The sequence below is a fragment of the Gossypium arboreum genome, chromosome 6 (assembly GCF_025698485.1).
Source record: "Gossypium arboreum isolate Shixiya-1 chromosome 6, ASM2569848v2, whole genome shotgun sequence".
NCBI lineage: Eukaryota > Viridiplantae > Streptophyta > Magnoliopsida > Malvales > Malvaceae > Gossypium > Gossypium arboreum.
Window position 1 is genome coordinate 1,683,870 of NC_069075.1, and position 16,340 is coordinate 1,700,209.

Sequence of the window (16,340 nt, forward strand, 5' to 3'; positions counted from 1 at the left end):
CCTTTGAAACAAGAGAATTTTGACGACCAACTTGAACCATTCAAATGTTTTCAAAGGAATCACATTTTAAAAACATTTTTAAATCTTAGACATAAGGACAGTATTTAATCAATTTGGTACCAATTTTGGGCGTAGTGAGGGTGCTAATCCTTCCTCATGCGTAACCAACTCCCGAACCCGTTTTCTCAAATTTACGTAGGCCAAAATTGGTTTAAATGGAGTAAAATATTTTGTTAAGGTGATCCAATCACACCGAAACAAAAAGATTGGTGGCGACTCCACATTTTCGTTTTCAAAGTCGATCGTCCGTTTTTAAAATTAAAAATGGTTTCGACAAGTATTATATATTATTACAAATTTAATTTTTAAGTGATATAAATTAGATAAAAAATATATAATATAATTTAGGGGTAAATCTCAAAACTATACATGAACTATGGTTTAATGTGCACGATTTGATCCGATTCTTGTAAATTATTAACACAATTATTGATATAACATCATTTTATGTTTATATTTTGTATACATAAAGAATTATATTTATCTAATATGAAAATAAACTGATGCATTTATTTCTTTAAATGTGTATGATTAAATCAAAATTAAAGTTTTAAGTATACATTTGAACCACAATTAGTGTTTCATGTGTACAATTACACCAAATTAAAGTTCATGTATACAATTGCACATTAAATCAAAATTCATGTATAATTTTGAGATTTATCCTATAATTTATTCCAAACTCGAATATGTAAAAAAAATATGTTAACAAAAATCTATTTTACATTAATAACTTTTCATTTTTATTTTATCTATTTTAAAATATGTTGAGTATCTTGTACTCTCTCTCTTCTTTTTGAGTCCATTCATATTTATAAGGTGTGGTTCCTTGATATGACGTATTACCCATACATGAGGACACGTTATCCCCTTAGGGGTGACATGTGTCCTGAGTGATTCTCCCTGGGAAACTAAGTTGATGAGTTGAATGTAGGCAAGCAGAGAGTTGGCGAGCTGGACGATGGCGAGCTGGAAGGGCACAACGAATTGAACAGGGTAGTGAGCTAAGAAGGGTGTGGTGAGTTAGACGACCCTAGAAGAGGAGAGGCGTAAAGTGAAGAGGGTTTGGTCGGACACGGATCTCTAGTCGGATAGCGGCGTGCCTTATAACAATTTATTCCTTGCCTTGCTGAAGACGAGTTATAAAGTAACTCTTTTGAGAGAAGGTTGCACGAGTGAAGCATGTGATTGAGGCTTATTACTTACGTTTTGGTGTAAAACTTACTGCTTATGTTTTGTCGTATGATTGCAGCTCTTTTTCTTAAGGAAAAAAACCGTTCTGAAAAAATTTTCTTCCTTAAAACAACTTATACTTAGCCATAACTTACACATATCTTGCGTTTTTTCAAAAGGGGCTACAAGTGAGAAGAGATTTGTCGTTTATAGGTAAAAACCCTCGAATTTTTTACCGTCGTTTCAGTTGTTTTAAGCGTGATTGTTTATCATGGTTAGAGTTAGAATCGGGTTGGGTGGAAGGGACGGTGGCTGTACTGGCTGTGGTAACCAGGCTTGTAGGTCTAGATTTGTGGATGAGGGTGGTAACCGTCAAGAGCGTCATGAGGCCTATGTACCTGTCGAAGCAAATACCTATTTGTGCTCGACAAAGCAAGAGGAGATGGTTCGTCATCTAGTCGTCCGGTGTATTCAGTTGCTAAATTTTGCCTTTGATTTTTCGATTGTTGAAGGCGCAAGGAGATTGAGTGACATGGAGGGAGGTTTCCTATTGCCCTGTGCTGCCTGCAGGGTTCCCATGGCCTCATGACGCCATTGACGATCTGGGTTTAATTTTGTTAGGAAAAAAGGAGGAACTTGTAAATTTTTTGTATTCTTACTGTAAGTTGCATACACACTATTGGTCTTCCATATCTGCAAATGGCCAAGAAGGTTATGTGAGAACACTTACGATAACTACTGGTGTTGATGATAATGTTATTGGTGATGCAGGCACTGCTGGTGTTCGCACGAAGGGTTCGCATTTGGAGGGATCTGCAAATTCATCAGAAGAACTTAGATGCATAATGGATGTCAGGTCTCTTATGCAGAATTTGCAAGGTAGAAATGCTAGTACCGCATGTCCGCAACAGGTGAAGGTAGTGGTAGCTCTCGCAAGAAGCAGAGGGTGCTAGCGAGCTTTGCAAGTACCGAGGTTGATAGTGATGATGAAGTAACGAATGAACTGAAGGAAGCTTGCCATAAGAGGAGGAGGGATCATGCGACAACTTCAGGAGGTGTGGTGGTAACAGTTGCCCTTCCTGCATCACCAATTGATCCCATTCTAGAAAAATTGCCTCCTGGTGCTGCTCTAGGGGGTTCACTGAAATTAACATCTCCGAATGGTGAAGGAAATACCCTTTTTCCCTGGCGCGAGCAGCTTGATGGAAGGATGTATCCCTATTATCTTGATGATGTGATGAAGAAATGAGAGGAACATACGCCGAGAGAGGTCAGGGAGTGTGTGTTCCCCTCTGGATCTTCATCTTGTGCCAAGAGGCCCTCGATAAGGGAATTGTTATGGTCGCTTCAAGTATCTGTTGCTGAAAGCAAGGTTATTAGTTGGGGTCTACGACAAGTTATCGATGAAGAAGAAACTAAGAGAAAGGAGTTCGCGGGTGCGCTTGAAGCTAGCGAGTGAGCACTAGGTAGGGTCCATGAGCTTTATAATGAGATGGAATGGTGATAAAATTTCACTTTGTTTCAGGAATATTTGTACGGGAAAGTGTAACCCACCACATTTGACCCGATCATCATATTCGAATATGTGATATTACATTTGTCTTCTTTTATTATTATTTATAAATATAAATTATTAATTAAATTCACTCGTAGAGTGATTGTGTAAAAGATTAAATTTAGTGTTATTTGTAACATAAATTCAATTAAAATTTATAAATGATTAAAATAGAATTAGATCTTAAATTAAATAAAATCCTTTAAATATATTGAGTTATTGACATCAAATTCCATTACTCAGATAATGTTAATAATACATTTAAAAAAAGAAGAAGATAACATTGCAATTTAGAAACAAATTTACATTAGAAATCATCACACCAAGGCGTGCAGTTGCATAACAAAATCATCCATGTAAGAGTTTTCAAGTCCTGGTTTTAAAAGGAACTCCTTCCATTTAGCATGGTTGGTCCTTACCTCGTCCCCCAACTCATTATCACGATCCATTAATATTCTTACTGCTTTACAAACATCATATTTTGTAAATACTCCATCTTCATCACCTTTCTCAACCTCTACTCCGATTTTTAGGTCTCCAGCCATCAATCTTGCATTAATTATTTGATCTCCGACATGGGGTAGCAGCACCAATTGGCAATCACTCACCATGGCCTCTGCTAAAGAGCCCGAGCCGCAATGAGTGACGAAATAGCCTACAGAGCGATGCCTTAAGATTAGTTGTTGTGGTACCCAACCTCCATGAAGTATCCCTCTTCCTTTTAATCTTTCTTGGAATCCTTCTGGCAAGGCTGACTCGATTGTTTCAGCTCCCATCGGTGGTTTTAGGGCAACTAGAAATGGCAAGCCTGTTAACTCAAGGCCTAAAACCAATTCTTGAAATCGATCCTTTTTCAAAACACACTCACTTCCGAATGCACAAAAAATCAGAGTCTTAGGCTGAAACTTGCTTAATAACTTTTCCCATGGTTTTTCTAGTGCTATTTTAGGTGGATTTGGCACTACTGAACCTGCGAAAATGACTGGCTTTCCAAATTGGCTCCCAATATATTCACCATAAGGCCCTTCGATTTCCCTGCATGTCTTGAAACCAATAATATCGCAATCACTTAAAGACATCAATTGGCGTTCTACAAATGAAAGGCCGCTTCCATAATCCATAGTTGTTACAACGGCTAATGCTTGGGCTTCATGTGCGCGTAACTTAATACTTGAAGAAGGGAAACCTTCTGGAGGCTCTAAAAGATCGAACCCTATCATACCTTTCTCAAGAGTCTTTCTTGCTGGACTAAGAAGATAGCCAATGGTGGCAGAGCTAATGATACAATAAACAACGGACTTGATACCTAGCCTACGAGTCAAGGCCGGCAACCAGCAAGTGAAATCATAGAAAGCAAAATGGGGTTTGAGTTCACGAAGGTAAGCTTCAATATCAGGTTCTGTGAGGTCCATAGCGGTCATAATGAGAGGATGCAAAGGGAAAGGGACATCATTTGTTGTTTCGGCGCCGAGAGGTAAACCTTCAACATGCGGAACAATGATTGGAATAAAGGTTATGAGATGTGGATGGAGATTGAAAGCCTCAACCTTATGTTGTGTTTTTGCCGGTAAAAAGAAGGAAATTTTATGGCCTCTCTCTGCTAGTTTGTTGGCCATATGAACATATGGAGTGATATGACCAAGGGCAAACCATGGGTACATTGCAATGTGGAAGCTTCTATCTGCCATGATTGGTAAGTGTCGCAAATAAAACTATCACAAACTTAAATTTTAACCTAACAAATTCGCTTTAGGTGAAGCAAAATGACTAAAATCTCTTTGAAATTATCGACGCTGCTAATTCGAAAGCAAAGTAAGCTCGAATGCCTTAATGCAATCCATGAAATTGCTTATATAATATCATGGCTGGAAACCATAACTGATTGGGTTTCTTACTAAAACCACTACTTGATTTTGTTTGAAGAGAAAACTAAAAACCAAATAATACCCCGATCTTTAAAGTAAGTGTACCAAAATATTTGTTAAAGAAAACAATTTTGTTTAAAATGCTGAAAATATTATCTTTTTATCTTGTAGTATTTATATCTCTAAAATAATAACCAATCATAACAAGTAAGAGAAGATTATGGTAGAAAATTTTGATATAAAAAGATGCATTTATTTATTTTATATATGCAACATGAAGGGACATTTGGATAATTATTTCCTTAGTCCCAACGAAAATATAACCTAATTATTACATCCGAAAAAAAAAAAAAGTTAATAACTTAATTTTCTTGTTAAACAAGGAACATTTGGATAAACATTTCCTTCATCCCAACTTTGAACAACACTCAAACAATGAGATTTGGGGTGCCCATCATATATTTTTCCATTTATTCCGTAATCCAAGTGTATGTCTTTCATGCGGATATTTTTGCATGGAGCTGAGTCACTGCATGAAAGTTCCACCGCAATTTCACCATTTGTTGTCCCTCTTAAATCATTATACACGATATTGTTAATCTCCACAGCTGTACTCTGTGGAATTAAAAAACAAAATACAAAAATATCATTACAATATATATGTTAAATTGATTAGATTGAATTCGTGAAGAAATTCAAATGAAACTTACATAATTCTTGCAATGTTGATGAGGAGGACAACTATATTGATCAATAATAATAGGCCTAATTACATTACTAAACGATATACGTTCAAATCTTATATGTCTTACATATCCATGTCCTCCCTGTACACATAACACGATAATTAGTTAAATATAACGTAAAAGAATTAATCATGCAATACATTTAATGGAAATTTTAATTACCTGCCATGTCTTTATTCTAACTCCATTCTCTGTAGTATAAAAGTGAGCTCTCCTTACAGTAACATATTCAACTGTCTCCCTTCTTCCATTTTCACCAAGACTTCCAATACTTCATATAAAAGTGTAGAGAAGTAAAAATTAAATTTTTTTAAATCAAAATATCTAATTCTATAAGAGTGAAAAACAAAATCAAACAAATAAGTGAATTTTTTTATAAAAATAATTAAAAATACCTAATTCCATAACCTGGACCACAAAAAATCCGATTAATGTTAATATATTTTGACCCATCTCCAATTCCTATACAATCATCACCTTAAAAAGAAAAGAAAAAGAAAAACGTCAAACCCAATACTTGTCTACAGATATTATGTTATGAAAATAAATCTTATTTTTTATATACCAGTCTTAATGGTTGAGGAGGCTATGGTAACATTGGTGGAATGTTGGATACGAATGCCATCAGTGTTGGGGCTATCCTTTGGAGCTTTGATATTGAGTTTAGAGGCATGAACAAATGAAGATCTTTCAATTGAAATATGCCATTTTCGACTGTCCACAGAAGTTAAGCCACTAATATGCACATTCTTAGAGTCTAAAATGGCAAAACCCTAAACAAAATAAACAATAAAAAGATAAATAAAATTGGAGACTAAATGAAAAAATCTCCTATTTTTTAATAAGTCAAGGCATACCGCCGCTTTTTGAGATGAACAAAGCTGTGAACATAGAAAATTTGAGAAATATAATCAGAAAATATATAAAATCGTGTTGAAGCAAGCATTAAGAAGCTGCAAAAAATCCAAAATAATAGTGTACCACTTTATTTTGCATGCAACCCATTTGCCACCATTTTTGTCCTTGGCCATGGAGGCTTCCAGTTCCTCGAATGATGAGGCCATCAAAATGTTGAAAGGTTATCCAATTGTTACAGTTTGCATCATTGCATTTCCATGAAGATGGATCACTTGGGGCAATGAGTATTCCATCAATCTGAACAACCCAACCCAAAACTTTTGTAAATAATATCATTAATAGAATTAAAGAAAAGATAAAAATAATAATTATTATTACCTGAATAGTAATATTTTTTGGTCGACATTCACCATTAAAAGTCAAGGGTTGCACCAAAAACTTTTGTCCATAAGGAACACGAAATATCCCTAAAGGGACATGCGAACTACAGACAACATTCCATGCATTCTTGAAGACCTAAAATAGTTATATAAATAAACAATCAGAATATGATAAACTTCCCAACTATAGCATTTAAGAAGAAAATAAACCTCGGTATCATCACTCTCTCCATCTCCAACGGCTCCAGCAAAGTTGACGTCATAAACAAATGGTTCCACGGATTGAACCGATAAAACCCATTGAAAGAAAGAAATAGAAAACAACAATTTTAAACCCATATTAATCATTCTGAATATTTAATTATGAATAATAAAACAGTACATAGCAGTATATATAGGAGAAAAACATAGGCTTCCTTACTATAAGAAAGATAAGTTTTCAAATTTAAACATTAATTTTTTAAATCTATTTTTAGAAGTATATGTTGAAATCCAAATCCAAATCCAAATCAAATCTAGTTTTAAACTAATCTAATTAATTTGATTTTCAATTTTAAAATTATTGATTTTGAAAATTAGTTTAGATTTGATTACCACCATTTTATTTTTAAAATATAGTTTATTTAATTGATATTTGTTACCATTAATTTTTAATTTTATTCAATGTTCCTTTAAAATGATTTAGATTTTTTCAGGGATAAAATTAATAAAACCTATTTATCTCAAAACACTAAATCTCAATTCCGTACTTCAATTGTTTTTAACAATTTTGTGGTTGAACAAGGTTTTCAAAGTTGGAATGGTGGTTGAATTGGTTGACCACCCGTTACAATCTAACCCGTCCAATAGATTTATCCACTTTAATTGAATAAATCATTAAAAAACTATAAATAAATCAAATTAGTTCAACTTGTACGACTGGCCAATTCAACTGGTTCGCGGGTCAGTCGGTCTAACCACATATTTCTAGTGGCTATAGCGATATTGGAAACAAAGGGATTGAGTCAAATTATTATAAGTTTTTATATTCTATAGTTAGTTTGGCAAATTTTTTTTGAGTGAAGTGATATTTGGCTAAACTACAAAGTTTTGTCACTTATGTATGGCTTAACTTACTTTTTTTGGTCACTATACTTCAACAAAATTATAATGTAATTATTAATGCTTTCGATTTTATTGTTGTTAATAATGTAATAAGTAGACGTGACACATTATATCATCATTTTATATGAAAACTTCAGATCAAATTGCATAACTAATCCTTATATTTTTATTTTCGAATAATTTAATTCTTTTTGTCTTTTTAAGTTTAATTTAATTCTTTTTGTCTTTTTAAGTTTCTTTCTTTTTCTTTTTTATTTTAACTTGATATTTGGTTATCTAATGATGACCAACTTGTGATATGTACGTATGTTTGCTATGTTTGAACCAAAGTAAGTAGGATCTATTAGAACGTAATGTGCTATTGTCTAATGTGTGTGAATTATCCTGGTACGATCTGCATTTTGTTAAGTTTGTTGGTACGTCTTTACGTGACTCTGTTACTTAAGAACATCTGATATCCGAATATGTTGAATTGATTGGTTCTAATTCTGATTTATAACCATGCATGTGACTTTACGGAAAATCTGATATTATTTTTTAAGGTTTGATAAATCTACTTTATAACGCGTGGACTCCCATGCCTACTGACTTTTTTACTGTATGGTTGCATTACTTACATGCTTAGCATTCTTCTTCTGTATATGCATGCCATGACACATTGCATGGGACTGGGGATGATGTGAAAAGAGGAAGTTTCTGCCAGTTTGATTATTTACATTATCTGGTGGTTTATCCACTTTTCTATTCTGGCAGCTTAGCTACAATATAGTTGCTTAACCATATGTATCCGATCTGGCAATTTTAATTGCAAAATTGAGTGATTCAAAGTGCATTGCGAAGCTAAGAGACAAATCTTCAATCAATATAAAGACATATTGACCCATAAAAATGTGGATCCCTTCCAAAAATGCATCGCAAGTCAACTGATTATAACATAGCTAGGCGTGTGGGCTTGATTGATGTCCTTGTAAATGTAACGCCTAAGCTTGTTAACTGATAAGTTGTAATTTATACATATTTTTATCTCATGCTTAGCACATTTTTGGATGAATTATCATTAGATTTGTGGAATTTGATGCTCCCAATCCTTTAATTTCATGTTTTATACTTAGGTGAGCATAGGAGAGTAAAATGAGCAAGAAATGGGCCAAAAACGTAGAAAATAGGTCAACATGAAAAATCAACACGGCCTGGACTTCCTTACGCGGGTAGACCACTCGCCCGTGTCTATTTAGCAGACTCTAACACGGCCTAAGCCACCCCACACGGGCGTGTCCCTATCGAGCCCAAGTCTAGTTCTATTCAGAAAAGGCCACTCTTGAGGGTTTTGAAGCCGATTGATCCATCTCAAAAGCCGGATTCTCCTTCAAGACTGAAGATCTCCCTTCAATTTCTTTCGAGGATTTTTAGGTTTCTTTATGTTTTGTTATTATTATTCTTCTGAGATGTTTTCTTTTACACATATGAACTAAATCCCCTAAATACCTAAGAAGAATGAAATCTAAGACGGATCTTGTTATTATTTTCTGAATTATATGATAAATACTTGATTTGTTCTTAATTATGTGTTCTTGATTCTTGCTTTAATATTCCAGGATATTGATTCAAGTATTGATGTACTTATTCAGAGGAGCAAAAGTCTCTGTCTAAGAGTAGATCTAGCATAATTAAGCGGAGTTGATTGCACCCCTAGACATAGGGCAAAATAAATCTGCCAGATTAGGGTCAAACCTAATAAGGGAATCCATAGATCGAGTTAATGCAACATTAGGGGTTTTAATTAGAAAGAGATTTCAATTAATCAACCTAGGATTAGACGTTGTTAGTCTCGAGAGAGATAATAATATAAATTAGGGATTTCTACGGATCGAGTCAAGTGAATAAATCGTCTAATTCAGAGTCAAATAACAAGTGAAGTCTAGGTGGATTTTTCCTTGGCTATTGTCTAAATCAATCAGTTTTCCCAAAAGTATTTCCCCAATTTACTTCCTGTGCATTCTTAGTTTAGTTAATTAGTTTAGATAAAACAAATCCCCTTGTTTTTAGGCTAGATAATAAAAAGAACGTCAATACTAGCACTTTTAGTTCCTGTGGGTTCGACATTCCGGTCTTGCTATAAGCTATACTGCTGTTCGATAGGTGCGCTTGTTTTTTTCGTGATAATAGCTAGTTTTCAAGTACAATCAATCATAAATATAAAACTTATCAAGCACATCATTAACATATTCCACATAGGTGTCATTATGGATTGAGATTTTAAGTCCTAAAACAAAATTGGTTCCTTCTAATTCATCCTCACTCCATATTGAACACCAAAGTCCTTCTTGAAGCTTAAACTATTTTTCTCGAAATTTCTTCATGATAAAGTTTTGAACGAATAAGTTAAACTTTGACTTCAAACAGCTTGGATTTAAATCTTGTGATTGGGAATTGAGGGAAACTAAGCCCGTCAAGTCCATGGGCCTAAATTTAGGCCTTGAAACTCGCATCATGTCACATCAACAAATTTAATAAAAAAATAATTTAATTAGTGTTACCAATTGAACCAGAATTTTAAAATCTAGAAAGTAAAAGGACTAAATTACTAGAAATAAAAGTACAGAGACTAAATTCTAAATTTGTGATGAGTGCAAAAACTTGTGACATATTTTAATGAAATTACAATTATCATACTAATTAGAAACATGGTATTAAAGTAAATTTAAAAATTAAGAACATAAAATTATAAAGCAAAGCTTTCAAATTGGGTAATGATAGGAAAAGTAAATAACAGTGAGTTTAAAACTAAATAAATGTGTGATGATGGATTAATGCCTATTATAATTTTATCTCGTCTTTAATTAAAATGATTCTTTTATCTTTTTCGGGTGTCATTCTCATTTGACTATAACTTGAAAGTTTCTCTTTGAAAAACATTAATTCAATACTCTATTAATTTTAGAGACTTCAAACTTACCAATACTGATTTTCTTAATTGAATAGTTCAGATGGAGAAAAATATTATTTAAAAAAACTTATTTGTTTAATTTCAGTTTAATAGTTAAATGAGCATTAAAAGGTATTGTCGCTCTGTTCAAAAGTTTCTTGAACTCTTATTTTTATATATATTATAGATAAATAAGTAAAACTTTACGATTGATGAGATTTAAACCAATAATATTATTATTTTAATGTCAATTAAGTACTTTTACTTTTTTATTTAAAATCTCAGTCCAATTATTAATAATGTTAATATTTTCTGTCAAAATTTATTAACTTAGCATTTTTCTTAGGCTATCTTCACATTATATAATATATGATTGACAATAACTAAACATGTTAAGTTAACAAATTTTGCCAGAAACTACCAATGATGATAATGATTAGACTAGTATTTTAAAATTGAAAAGGTAGGAGGATTGAATTTTTTTAACTTTTGAAGTACAAGGACTAAATATCAAATTTTATAAAAGTACAAGGACTAATAACAGATTTTAACCTATTCTTTTAGAAATAATAGTTATTAAGACTTAAAAAGCCAGCTGTGATCCGATTAATAAAAGTTAAGCCACAGTTACAACAATCATAGAGAGAAAAGATAGTAGCAGAGGAAGAAGCAAAGCTAGAGAGAATCACAGCATACCTAAGCTATAGTAGAGCTGAAGCAAATAACAAAAATTTCCTGATTTCCAAGAACAAGACTTAGATAATCACAGTAAGCCTGATCCACTCAAATTCCAACTATTTTTCACCAGGAAACTACCAGAATTCTGCTACTGTATCTGCTACAAGCCAACAACTAAACAAAAGAGTCGAGACCAGTACCTGTCTTCTTCGTATCTTGCTCCATCTTTGGCTAAAAAAGTTAGCTACTTGGATTTCCTTCTCTGGGTATACACTCTGTGAATCTCCTTGCTTTATCTATACTATCCATAATGAAAGCTCTAATGGTTGAAACCCCATCTTCTTTAACTTTATTTGATGAGCATCCTCTTCATAACTGTGACACAATCGCCTTCCACCTCAATCTGTTCAAACCCCATATTCTTTAACTTTATTTTTCTTCCACTTTTCCACATTACGTAACTTTATTTTTAAATCATTCACAAACAATTCACTTTGCATCCACATCTCATTTGTTTCCTTTATTTTATCTTTCATTTACCAGAATCATGGGCAATTGCTGCTCCGTACAATGTAGTTTCGAGAATTTCCTTCTTCGTGGCTGGGATTTCATTGTTGGCCATGCTAATTATGTCTGCAAGCTTCAACAAACCCTTCCAACTTTATCTGCTGCTCTTCAAGAACTGAGGGCACAAAGGAACGACCTGCTAAGGCAGGTTGATCTTGCAGAACAACGACTATTGAAGCCATTTGAGCAAGTTCAGTTATGGCTTTCAAAAGCAGAAACTATGATAACAGAGGCGGAAAAGTTGATTGCAGATGGCCCTCAACAAATGAATAACTTGTGTCTCGGAGGCTGTGCTTCCAAGAGTTGCCTGTCTAGCTACAAGTTTGGTAAAAAAGTGGCCAAAATGCTTCAAGAAATAAGTGATCATAAGAGTAAAGGAGCTTTTGGGAAAGTAGCGGAGAATCAGCCCGCAGCTCCAGTGGTAGTAATGCCTGTAGAGCAGCCGTTTGCTCTAGAATCCACAATCCAAAAGGTATGGAGTTGCATCGAGGACGAAGATGTGGGGATCATTGGCCTCTATGGCTTAGGGGGTGTTGGCAAGACAACACTCTTGATCGAACTCAACAACAAGTTCAGCACCACACCGAATGATTTTAAAGTTATCTGGGCGTTGGTGTCTAAAGATTACGATGTTGGAAAGATCCAAGATAGGATTGGTGGAAATCTTGGGTTTTCAGATGACTCATGGAAGAATAAAAGTGTTGAAGAGAAAGCTGTAGATATCTATGGGGTGTTGCTGAACAAGAAATTTGTTGTATTACTGGACGATTTGTGGAAGAGGGTAGATTTGAAACAAGTTGGGATACCGCAACCAAGCCAAACAAAGGGTTCCAAACTTATTTTCACAACTCGATCTTTGGGGGTATGTGGCGAAATGGAAGCTCAGAAAAAAATCAAAGTGGAGTGCCTGGAACCGGAGAAGGCTTGGGAATTGTTCCAAGACAAGGTTGGAGATGACGCTCTCAATAGCCATCCAGATATTCCAAACCTAGCTAAACAAGTAGCTGAAAGGTGCGGTGGGCTGCCTCTTGCACTAATTACAATCGGTCGTGCCATGGCTTGCAAGAAAACACTTGAGGATTGGAAATATGCAATTGAGATGTTGAAGAGATTTGCATTGCCAAAAATGGAAAATGAGGTATTTCCGCTTTTAAAATTCAGTTATGATAATTTGCCTGATGCCACAATGAAATGTTGTCTCTTATATTGTTGTCTATATCCTGAAGATTATTGTATTCCCAAAAAGAGATTAGTGGAGCATTGGTTTTGTGAAGGGCTATTGAATAAATTTGACAGAATTAGTGAAGCTCAAATGCAAGGTGGCGACATTATCAGCTCTTTTCTGAATGCTTGTTTATTGGAAAGGGATGGAGAAGATTGTGTGAAGATGCATGATGTGATTCGTGACATGGGTTTATGGATTACACGAGAGTTCGAAGCAACAGAAAATAATTTTTTTGTAAAAGCAGGGGCTCAATTATTTGAAGAACCAGATGCTAAAGAATGGGAAAGTGCAAAACGAATGTCAGTGATGAAAAATAAGATTAAAGTTCTCAAAGAAACACCCAAATGCCCTAACCTTCGAACCTTGTTTCTTAGCGAAAATGAGTTGCAAGTGATCAGCCATGGTTTCTTCCAATTTATACCTCATCTAACTGTTTTGGATTTGTCAAGAAATGAAGAATTACGAGCATTGCCCGAGGGAATTTCACAATTGGTTTCTCTAGAATGTTTTGATATATCATTTACTGGTATAGAAGAGTTGCCAATAGAATTGAAATCCTGGACAAAACTAAAAATGTTGGACTTGAGTTGTATGGATAATCTCAGAAAAATCCCACAACATTTGATATGTAGTTTTTCCAAGTTGCAAATATTCAGAATGTGGTTCAGAATGTATCTGATAGATTATCCTAATGAAGACAATGTTTTGAAAGGGGGTAATGAAAAGCTTATAGAGGAATTGAAAGGTTTGCAACATTTGAATATATTAAGGATACAGATAAAAGCCATGTTTTGTTTAGAAAGATTCCTAAGCTTTAACTTGTTTCGATGTTGCACCGAAGCACTAGAACTTAGTGATTTTAGAGAATCAAAAGAGTTCAATGTTTTATGCTTAGAAAATTTGGAGCGTCTAAAGAAACTACAATTCTGCGATTGTGAAAGCATGAATGAGATAAAAATGGAAAAGCTGCATACGTGGGTTTCTTCTAAAGAAACTTCATGCTTTCACACGTTGAGCGAAGTTATAATTATGGGATGTAAGAAATTGAAAGACGTGACTTGGCTGATGCTTGCTCCAAATCTAAGGACTCTTTGGATAGCTGGGTGTGCAAAAATGGAAGAAATATTGAGTGAGGGAAAACTTAGTGAAGTTGCTGGTGTGATTGGAATTCCATGCCCTAAACCATTTCTGAAGCTTGAAACACTTCACTTATTTGCTCTAGCGAAATTGAAGAGCATATACTGGGATGCGCTACCCTTCCCATGTCTGAAACATCTTCATCTACATGGCTGTCGAGAATTGAAGAAGCTTCCTCTCAACTCAGACAGTGCAAAAGGGAACCGGCTCAGCATTGAGGGAAGCAAAGATTGGTGGGCAGCGATAGAATGGGAAAATGAAGCCATTCGAAATGCTTTTCTCCCTTCTTTCAAATCTGTTTATGCATGAAATGTAGAAAATAGTAAAAATTGTAAAATGGTTCATTGTGTATTAAAGAAAAAGAAAAAGAAACTCTTTTACTTTATACGTTGCTAATTATGGTTAAATTCCAAGAAAATCAAATTATTGGTAACACCCAAAACATCATTTTCTCTCTGTAATTTCATCGACTATCATATTTTGCTGCCATTTTTTGTTGGTGGTGGGCAGTTTCATGGTTTGCATTTTGGCTACATATCAAGGTTGGTGGTACGTTTACAACAAGGTTATTGGAACTGGATTACATTGGACCGATCGTTACATCGGTTCAGAAAAAGAGTTTAAATCGATTGATCCATAAATCAGTATAGATCGAATGAATCGAGCTAAAAATCAATTGAATCGAGTTTTTTATTTTTAATAATTTTTTAATAATATATTTAATATATCAAACTGAATCAATCAGTCAAACTTGTAAATGGTGGTCTAATTGATCTGACCATCTATCCGATTACAAAAATATTGGTTTACTAACATAAAAGTGAAGAGAGACTTGATACCAAGCTTTCTAACAGCCTCACTGATGTAGGGAATAAAAGTAGAGGATCAAAAAGCAAAAATAAAACTAGTAAGTGTTGAAGTGGCAAGGCACAGCCTAATATTAAGGAGACTTAAGTTTTAATCTTGGGTATCTCGTTATAGAGAGAGACAATTTATAAGCTCCAAAAAGTTTACCCTTATAAACCATAAATTATATTAGAGGGTTTCTTGATTCACTACAAGCAAATTAATTATTAAAAATTATAAAGTGAACATAACTTATATAATAATAGGTGACCCAATTTTCATAAATTTTCATTTTGAGCATTAAAATAAAAATTACAATATAAATATACTTTTAAAATTTTTGTTACTATTGTTATATATTTTTATCATTTTGGTCACTAGTCGTTAATTTGTCATTACAAATACTCATTTTAGTCACCCAACTTTAGTAAGTTTTCATTTTGGTCTCTCATTTTCTTTTTTAAAATTAATTTTATTTTTATTAAGAAAAACATGAATTTTACAAAAAATTGAGTTATTTAGTTGCTAAGATAAAACCTATGTTTTCATATATAACTCAATTCCATGTAAAACTTAAATTTTTCCTATAAAAACCTAGGTAATTCCTCTAAAACCCGAATTTTTCTCTTATACTAAAAAGCAAATACTAATTCTAAAATATAAATGAAATTAAAAAGATTAAATAGTTTTTCCTATAAAAATCCAATTTCTTTTTTTTTGTATAAAACCCAAGGAACTTCTTATAAAATCCAAGTTTTCTCTCTAATAAGAAAACTAAAATTAATTCTAAAATGGAAAATAAAAAATATAAATTGGTGTATATTGCATACATTTGAATCACAATATAAAAATAAATTGGTGTATTTATTTCTTTAATGTGTATGATTAAATTAAAATTAAAGTTTTAAGTATACATTTGAACCACAATTAAAGTTTCACGTGTATAATTGCACTAAACTGAAGTTCATGTATACAATTCCACATTCAAATAAAGGTCATATATAATTTTGAGATTTATCTCTTATGTTTATTTGTAATTTTATAAATTCAATTTAGACCAATCACATTGCTCACAATTTTATCGAAAATAGATCTAAAATCGATAATTTACTACAAGAATTTTTTATTTGAATTTTAAATCACATAGTTCGCGTTTCAAATGAATCAACTACTTCATAATTCCATAATTAAACAAGGGCTTACTTGGTATGCAATTTATC

General features: G+C 33.5%; 4 protein-coding genes across 4 annotated transcripts; 2 read left to right on the top strand and 2 right to left on the bottom strand.

The window, feature by feature from the left end:
• The first annotated feature begins 853 nt into the window (after window positions 1-853).
• On the top strand, window positions 854-2,885 carry LOC108459702 (uncharacterized). Its single transcript, XM_017759103.2, has 2 exons — window positions 854-1,446; window positions 2,005-2,885. The coding sequence occupies exon 2, from the start codon at window positions 2,132-2,134 to the stop codon at window positions 2,480-2,482; it is 351 nt and encodes a 116-aa protein (XP_017614592.1). The 5' UTR covers window positions 854-1,446; window positions 2,005-2,131; the 3' UTR covers window positions 2,483-2,885.
• Window positions 2,886-2,999: 114 nt separating this feature from the next.
• LOC108460161 (cyanidin 3-O-galactoside 2''-O-xylosyltransferase FGGT1-like) lies at window positions 3,000-4,476 on the bottom strand. Its single transcript, XM_017759531.2, has one exon. The coding sequence runs from the start codon at window positions 4,474-4,476 to the stop codon at window positions 3,106-3,108; it is 1,371 nt and encodes a 456-aa protein (XP_017615020.1). The 3' UTR covers window positions 3,000-3,105.
• A 531-nt stretch (window positions 4,477-5,007) lies between these two features.
• Window positions 5,008-6,976, bottom strand: LOC108458737 (probable polygalacturonase At1g80170). Its single transcript, XM_017758134.1, has 9 exons — window positions 6,848-6,976; window positions 6,636-6,773; window positions 6,381-6,554; window positions 6,257-6,280; window positions 5,965-6,172; window positions 5,795-5,876; window positions 5,562-5,670; window positions 5,364-5,480; window positions 5,008-5,268 (listed from the first exon to the last, which is right to left on the bottom strand). Exons 1-9 carry the CDS (start codon window positions 6,974-6,976, stop codon window positions 5,008-5,010), a joined length of 1,242 nt encoding a protein of 413 aa, XP_017613623.1.
• A 4,294-nt stretch (window positions 6,977-11,270) lies between these two features.
• On the top strand, window positions 11,271-14,716 carry LOC108458736 (disease resistance protein SUMM2-like). The gene is made up of 2 exons (XM_017758132.2): window positions 11,271-11,611; window positions 11,889-14,716. Exon 2 carries the CDS (start codon window positions 11,893-11,895, stop codon window positions 14,581-14,583), a length of 2,691 nt encoding a protein of 896 aa, XP_017613621.1. The 5' UTR covers window positions 11,271-11,611; window positions 11,889-11,892; the 3' UTR covers window positions 14,584-14,716.
• The last annotated feature ends 1,624 nt before the right edge of the window (window positions 14,717-16,340 follow it).

Excerpts from the sequence above, each read along its gene's own strand:
- LOC108458737 (XM_017758134.1), bottom strand. The coding sequence starts at position 6,976 with ATGGGTTTAAAATTGTTGTTTTCTATTTCTTTCTTTCAATGGGTTTTA. Across the intron at positions 6,281-6,380 it reads GTTGCATGCAAAATAAAGTG|CTTTGTTCATCTCAAAAAGC; the intron begins GTACACTATTAT and ends CTATGTTCACAG. Across the intron at positions 6,173-6,256 it reads GTTCATCTCAAAAAGCGGCG|GGTTTTGCCATTTTAGACTC; the intron begins GTATGCCTTGAC and ends TATTTTGTTTAG.
- LOC108459702 (XM_017759103.2), top strand. The coding sequence starts at position 2,132 with ATGTCCGCAACAGGTGAAGGTAGTGGTAGCTCTCGCAAGAAGCAGAGG.
- LOC108460161 (XM_017759531.2), bottom strand. The coding sequence starts at position 4,476 with ATGGCAGATAGAAGCTTCCACATTGCAATGTACCCATGGTTTGCCCTT.
- LOC108458736 (XM_017758132.2), top strand. The coding sequence starts at position 11,893 with ATGGGCAATTGCTGCTCCGTACAATGTAGTTTCGAGAATTTCCTTCTT.